This window comes from Sander lucioperca, chromosome 6 (genome assembly GCF_008315115.2).
Source record: "Sander lucioperca isolate FBNREF2018 chromosome 6, SLUC_FBN_1.2, whole genome shotgun sequence".
NCBI lineage: Eukaryota > Metazoa > Chordata > Actinopteri > Perciformes > Percidae > Sander > Sander lucioperca.
In genome coordinates, this window is record NC_050178.1 from 2,535,410 (window position 1) to 2,543,314 (window position 7,905).

The following is a 7,905-nucleotide window of genomic DNA, read 5'->3' on the forward strand; positions in this document are numbered from 1 at the left end:
TGGACTTGTAATACAATCATGGTGTTGACAGCTACACTTCTCCAGGCAGTGTCGATTAAAATGCTTTCAACATACACAACTGAATGAAACGAGAAGTGAAATCATGCACCGACTAGCACCAAATAACCAAGAAAACTTTTTCTGTTTAAATGAACCTTTGTTTACTTCGTCAATGCCAGCACACAAACCAAACAAATAAATAATCTGAGACTGTGTTCAATGATAAGCTATGCCTGGCAGATCACCCGTTTCATGAAAGGCTGATTATCTCTTGAATCCTTGTAAAATGGACAGAACAAACTCTCACTTTATCAAGTGGCAGCTGTGTTCATCATACTGGGTTTATAGAGACCAGAGCAGAGTCATCAAAGTTGAGAAAACTGAAGCAAACTATATGACTTATGATGGCAGAGGGCATGATGATAGCTCAGTACGAAATGAAAAGATAGTTTTTTTAAATGGTTACAGCCACAGGTCACACTTGCTCAAAAGGGATAATTCAGCGATGCTGAGTTATTTTTTTGAACCTTGTCTCTATCTATCTGGGATAGGGATGTGGTGTGAAAAAAAGTCTGCAGTTCTTTCCAATGTTCTCTGTGTCTCTGAGGGCTCAGCCAGCAAATCTGCTCTATTTCCTACACCAGTGACGTCACTGGTGTACGGAAGAACTACAGAGTGCTACTTCTGCTTTGGTGAATTTCTTCAATGGACCACATATAACATCAGTACTGACTGGACATCCACATTAAATGTGGTGAATATTCCCTTTAACATATTATACTTCTTTGATGGACAAATGAAGAGTTGAGAGTCTAAGATACTGGGGTAGACTCGTTGGCTCTTATATTGCCATGGGAATTGCACATTATGTCAAAGTTCTGCTTTCTTCTGAGGTTTCTTCAATAAAATGTGATTAGGTACAAAAATAGGTAAAGAAATAGTTCAATGTGTGTGGAAACACGCTTATTTACTTTCTTGCAGAGCGTTATATGAGAGGATTGATACCACTGTTATGTCTGTGCATTAAGTATGAAGCTATCGCCGGCTAACTTAGCTTAGCATAAAGACTGGAAGCAGGGGCAAACAGCTAGCAAAAACATTTTTACACTTTGGTTTTTGTGTGAATTAAACAGGATGCAATGTTGACTAGTAACCTTTAGAGATGCTGGTAGGCCACAGCCAGGCCTGCTGTTTCTTCCTGTTCCCAGTTTATGTTAAGCTAAGCTATGTAGCCTCTCAGGAATGTAGAACTCTTGGCAAGATAATGAAAAACTGTATTTCCTGAAATGTCAAAATGTTCCTTGAAGACTTCACTGTATATTAATAGAATGAAATCATGCAATCTTTATTGAGTCAGCAACAGAGCAACTTGAGCTGCCTGTTTGTTTGACTAGTCACTGCCACGGCACACAAACAAACCAACCCTGAATGAAACCCAAAATGTATTGGACCGCAGAATATACAAGCTGTCCCACTAAAGATGATTCTGTCTAAATAGCTAGTAGATTTTTTTTTTCTTTGCAAATGTTCTCTCAGTCAGCTGCAGGTTTGCCAAACAAGCTGCCGGTGAGTCAGTGTGACCATTTCTCTCCCAACTCCCAACATCTCAGTTTCTACACAGCCAGTTTCATGCTGCCCAGCAGGATGTTAACAGCTAACTAACCAAATCACACCATGATGATAACAAGCTTTGATTGTTAGACACATTTCTATCATCAAATGACCAACTCACATTCAGTGCCAGTAATAAACCTGAGTTGATATCACTAGTCCTAGTTATTTCAGAGTGCAAAGAGACTACGTGGTCAGTAATCATTGTTGCTTTGCTAAAACAAAAAGCAGCATTTATCTACCTCCGCAGAGCTGTTGGTAGCCTGGAGCAACAACAAACAGAGACACACCTAGTAGTGTCTCACATAATTCTCATCAGTATTTAACCAAACCAACAACACTTTTCAGGGCAATAGAAGGATCAGTATACCACACAAGACATTCTGTAGTTTTATTTCCATGTAAGTGATGAGTGCTTGTGATCACACTAGGTACTGCACATACTGCAGACTGATGATAATTTAAGCATATACAGCTGCGAAGAATAATTTGACATAAAAAGGTGTGTGTGACCACATACTAAATTCTGTGAAGGCACTAAACTTACTTTTAATTTGTGAATAAGACACTTACGTTTGCACTCTGCAGAAATTGGAAAAATACTTCATGCAGTGCCCTGTGACGTACAGTCCTGTTAGAAATGTATGTTGATCAAATTACTTTTAGGTCTGCTTAGGTGGTTAAACTTGTTTGCATTTAATCTGGCAGAAAGAAACCAGCATAGATGAACAACAAAAAGAAACATGAACCAGAGGTGCAAAAATCCTGCTTCCTTTTCAGTATCACCTTGTGATAACCCCTAACCCTAACTCTGTACATCTGGAGGACACAGAAGAATTCCCAAGAGCAGTTGCTTGCATTTATTTCCCTGATTAGAGCAGTTGTTTGTAGGCTGGAGGAAAAACAAGGAAAAGCAAATCTCTTGTGTAATTTTTATCACATCAAGACTGTGCCTCTTTTCAAATGCAATTCATTTATTGTCTATATGTATGCCTGTGTGGGTGTATTGGTGTCAGTGCAGGAAATTACCATGGTGTACGTGCCTGAGCTAGACAATAGGTCACATCAAGGAAAAGACTACCATCAAACTAAGCCAACAAGTTAAAGCACTGATCACACTGACTTTTATCTCCTAAATACTGCAGGAAAAATACAATTACTAAGGGTGCAGTATGCCAGAAAGGGAGAGTGGGGTAAAATGGTGCTGCACTCCAAGTACAATGAATCAGAAATTCTTTGCCGAGGGGGATTCAGGGAACACAGCCAACAGAACAGACAACCTGCTGTCCCTCGAGTCAAAGTACAATACAGCAAAAAGTTGTAAACACAAGACCAATATAATACAACTGAGCAGTGCTGAAGACAATGGAATCTTGCTTGGGTGCACCCATGTCTTAACATTTACTTGTGTAATTTAAGTGTTCATTTGGTTAAAAGCCTTATCTCGTGCATGTACTGTTTCACTGCCTCTCTCTCTCTCTCTCTCTCTGTTAAACCAGCTAGTTAACTTATGATCACTGGACTTTCAAAGTATCCAGTTATATATAATAAAGACTGAAGGTTCAGTTCATCCTTGTCCGACTGATGTGGAAGTATGAGTTTACTGAAGCCATATTTCAGTCTAAGAACCTGGAGGGTAAATGTCAAACAGCTGCTGCTGGTTGAGCCCTGAGAGGAACACTTCACAAGCTGCCTCTTAAACTGGCAAACACGAGGAGGCAGAGCTGCAATCCAGCAACCACACGGTGGTAAGCTACAAAACAGAGTTCAAGCTCCTAGCGTACAAACCCTCGCTATTGACATGCTAATGCAGGATCTGCCAGCTGAACAGCTTGAATAAAGTGAACACCATCTCCCAAGGTCCTTCAAAGACCTCAGCTTTGGCAGCCAGCCTCAAGGGTCGTCAAGAATTCATTAATAGCCGTGGGTTAGGATTTTAGCATAGTGGTTTGTTACACTGCAACAAACAAATTAAATTCTATAGTATGATGTGCTTTCACAGCTGCAGCCACTACATCTAAGCAAACCCAGTATTTCACCATAGCAAATGTACTGGCAGCATTTATTCTTTGTTGTTAGACTACTGCTAAAACCAAGTGATTTTTTTTATTATTAGCCCACATACATAAGCCTGCGATCTTGTTAGGACCCAATCAATGACACACTGATGATTTGGCCCCCTTCTGCCATGTACACATTAACCATAAAGCAATAACTCAGAGTAAGACAGGTGCAATTTCCAATCTGAATTTCATTACGGTTCGCTCACTGCCTGCTTCGATTCATAACATTGCCATTGTTGTGAGGTGGTGGGTGTCTGGAGCAGAGCCCTCTGTTTCTGTAGGCAATACAACACACCAGCTGTGAATGAGAAACAAGCAGCATTCTCCATAAATTAATATTAACTTTGTCCTCACAGAGTTCAAGGTCCCTGCCTAATGCAAAGAGGCAGCACACAGGGCCTGGCTCTATGAAACAAGAGTAATTCTCCCATGGCACAGTTGGATCTAAGATGAATAAGTGATGCCTGAAATTTCAAAAAATGGTCTGAAGTAAAGTGGAAAGCAGCAGAATAAGATGCACATTGATATGGTAGAAAGACGAGACATGCAATTTTCTGAATGACCAGCACATGTCACAAGAGAAAATTGAGGTTATAGAAGCAGCTGTAACACTGTCCACATACAAAGAATAACGCTTCTGTAGATCAATCCTACAAATCCAACCACTCACAGTCAGAATATCCAAAGGTCTGGACCGCTACATGACTCAGGGATGATCAGCTGAAGCCCCTGAGACGTAACATTAGTGAAACCACTGAGAGTGAGAGTGCTTGTAATGGGTCCAGGGCCTTGAAACTGAACCCCAGCTTCACTTAGGGAAATGTCTGCTCAAAAGTCTACTCTACTAGTACAGTATGCCCCCTTCATATTTACACTACATGGCAGAATAAACTGTCACTTTATGTATCTAGTGATTGTTTATGTGGGTGGCCTGTATTTCCTCGGTTAGGCTACTGCATGCATGGACTTTGAATATATTATCGATTCTCTTGCTTTTTACATAATCAACTGGCTCCACAGTTCATCATAGTCTGACTCTGTAACAGATTCTAGATTATGTTAGGAGGTTAGGATTCTGAAATACTCACCAAGAAAAATCATGTTGCAAATAAAGGGGCTGTGGAATGTGCAAAAGGAGTCAACATTGACATTAAGCCAGTGTTTGATCAATGCTGCCAGGTGAGAAACAGTCAATCACATCAAACTTGAGGTGATTGCAGAGGCATCGGACTGGGGGGGAAGTGTACTGAGTGTATAGGGCCCTCACGTGAGAAGGGGACCCACAAAAATACTAGAATTAATATTCGTGGCTGCGGGCTGGCCCATAAAGGATGCTTGTGCACAGGGTCCAGTATATTGTGCTATACGCGTGATCAGCTCTGTATATTAAAGCTGAAGCCACCTTGGCATCACAAGCCATTATTAGAATATTCATATGTCAAATTAATATGTATTAAATGCATTCAATCTATTCCCGAATATTTGATCAACACCTCTAACCACACCAGCCACAGTAAGCCAAATACAGGCCGCAAAATGTGAAAGAATGAGGGGCAATAATACAGCCTGTTCTCCATCCTGGATTGATTTCAACACAGGGATTGTTTTACCCGGCAATAAAGCTGCACAACCGTGACCTAACCACATTATGACAAATCAAAATACAGCACACAGAAATCCCTCTGGCTGTTGTTGAATTAATAAAAAATAAAAAATAAAAACTTTGCACACGAGAGAGGAAGAAATAATTAAAAACCGGGGTTCGCTCCTTGCACTCGGATGCTCTTGCCATTGGATTGGCAGTCACGGTTTACCTGTCATCATCAGAGGGGAGAGTCTGTCAATGCTCCCAGTTTTAACAGCATTAGCTAGAGATGGATTGCACTTTATTAGCCTACATGAATAGAATGAATGAAAAAAGAAAAGCACACACACGGAGGAGTCAGGCAGATAAACAGGCTCTTGGTCAGCGGACAGCCTTTGCACAGACAATGCGCACATAGCGGACACAGATATCACATTCATACCGCACCTTTAACTTGGGTCTCATAGTCCGCTATGATCTCCTTATCCTTCTTGTATTTCGTAGAAGACATCGTTCCTCGGATTTTTAGGGTGATGACCTGTAACTCGAGGATTGTCTTGGGTCTTAGGTGATGATCCCGGACTTGTAGCGTCGCAGCGCTTTCCCTTCTTTCTTTTCTAGTAGCCGTGCATCGAAGAAAACAAAAGCTTAAATGTGTTGTATTCCCGCAGTCCACACAGTTTAAATCACCTTATCAGTGCAGAAACAACCAGATCAGCAGTCCAATGTTGCATACTTCTCTTTTTCTGCTCAGTTTTTCTCTCTGGCAGAGCTGGCAGAGATTCCTCCTCCTCCTCCTGGTACCAGACAGTCAACTCAAACGCTTCAGCATGAAAAAAAAAAACAAAAGACACAAGCGAGCTCAAAGCTGTAATAACAACATGATGAAGAGAGCGGAGGGACGCTTAGGGTTTTCAAGCAGGCAAGTCCTTATTGTAGCTTTTGTGGCCAAAAATAAACAGACATGCGTATGCGAGCAGCGAGGCAAGCAGACACCATTCGTACTCTGACAAATTGCGCTGCAGGGGAACAGGAATTTAAAAGATCGTCACGTGAGCCTCTTCATATTGTCAACCACCCGTCCTTCCACCTTCTCCCCGCCCACACACACACACACACACACACACACACACACACACACACACACACACACACACACACACACACACATATGCAATTTATGTAATTCAAATGTATTATCCTTTTTCATATATTGACATACACATAGAGATCATCATCATCATCATTATCATCATTATCACTTCCTGTAGGCCTGCCTGACAACAATCATATTCATGTTTCCGGTAGCAGCTAAAACATGTAGACCTAATAATGAAAACGTCCCCCTCTTTAGGCTCTACTGCCATGGAAACCACACATTTTTTTACCACTGCATTACTTTCATCCGACTGTTTAGGAGATGTAGCACATCTCAGCAGAGGCTGTGAGGGATAATCTCTGACATGCTGCTCCCTCACACACCCAGAGCAGAGACTTTGCAAAGTGAGTGGTCACCACCAACACCACCACTGGGTAATCATAAAGGGGCTACTGTGGTAGCTGCAAAAGTACACAAACAATGAATTGTCTTTTGCACCACCTTTCTTTGTTGCAAGCAGGTGTAGCCTATCACCATGCCCTCGTTGCACCTATTGTTTACTACACCTCTTTTTCTCTGTTGGCAGAGTTGAGGCTGACAAATAAAGATGTGATAGCAAGAATGTCAGTGACAGAAAGGTATGAGAAGCTACCTGGGCCAGAATTGAATACTTCACTTGCACATGCATATATACTGGTACTAAACACTTGCACATACATGCATACTTCACTTGCACATACATACTGGTAGCTACTACATACTTGCACATACATATATAGTTGACTTGCACATACATGCATACTTCACTTGCGTATACATATACTTCACTGCACATACATATATACTTGTATCTACAAGTGAAGGATCCATGTATGCACAAGTGAAGTATATACGGTATGTACTGTATGTGCAAGTGAAGAATGCATGTATGTGAAAGTCAAGTATATATGTATGTGCAAGTGATGTATATACTGTATGTATGCGCAAGTGAAGTATTCAATTCTGGCCTAGGCGGCTTCTCATAGAAATGTCTTTAGCCTTGTATGCATGTAAAAGGGGATAAAATCTTCTCATCGTACAACCTGTTCCAAAATACTGAATGTGAAATATGGCTGGCCAGAACCAAAACCACATGCATAACAATCCATGGCCACAGTACTTCAAACACTGTAGGACAGGAACGCAAAACTACTCAAATTTTGGCTTAAACAAATTATGTACACCTGTGCCTGTGTGATGGAAGTCATGATTTTCTTGCATGAAAAAAAAAAAGAAAAAAAAAAAAAATATATATATATATATATATATATATATATATATATTTGAATTCATATCATGAAGAAAAGCAGCTTTTCAAAGTATTGTAGTGATTGGGACTGAGCGTGTTTCCTGACAGATACTGTCATCTGGGTACTTCACTGTGCTTTTAACAGCCCATAGAACTTGGTTTGTTGCCTGTCACCTCAGCTTTTCTCAGTTCAGGAGGGAACAGGCTGTGAAACCTGCAAACTGCCACACTGTAGACGTCTTCTGCATTTAATTTCCAT

The 7,905-nt window shown here is 40.9% G+C and overlaps 1 protein-coding gene across 3 annotated transcripts in view; it reads right to left on the reverse strand.

Moving 5' to 3' along the window:
• Window positions 1-6,338, reverse strand: part of srgap3 (SLIT-ROBO Rho GTPase activating protein 3) — a 61,123-nt gene extending 54,785 nt beyond the window's left edge. The window contains exon 1 of one of the 3 annotated variants that reach the window (XR_004897599.1): window positions 5,707-6,338. Coding sequence is in view for 2 of the 3 variants with exons in the window: in XM_031287442.2 (XP_031143302.1) it covers window positions 5,707-5,770 (64 nt within the window). In the remaining variant the exon portion in view is untranslated. The remainder of the gene's footprint in view (window positions 1-5,706) is intronic. The other 2 variants (XM_031287442.2, XM_031287444.2) reach the window with 2 other exon arrangements.
• Window positions 6,339-7,905: the final 1,567 nt, after the last annotated feature.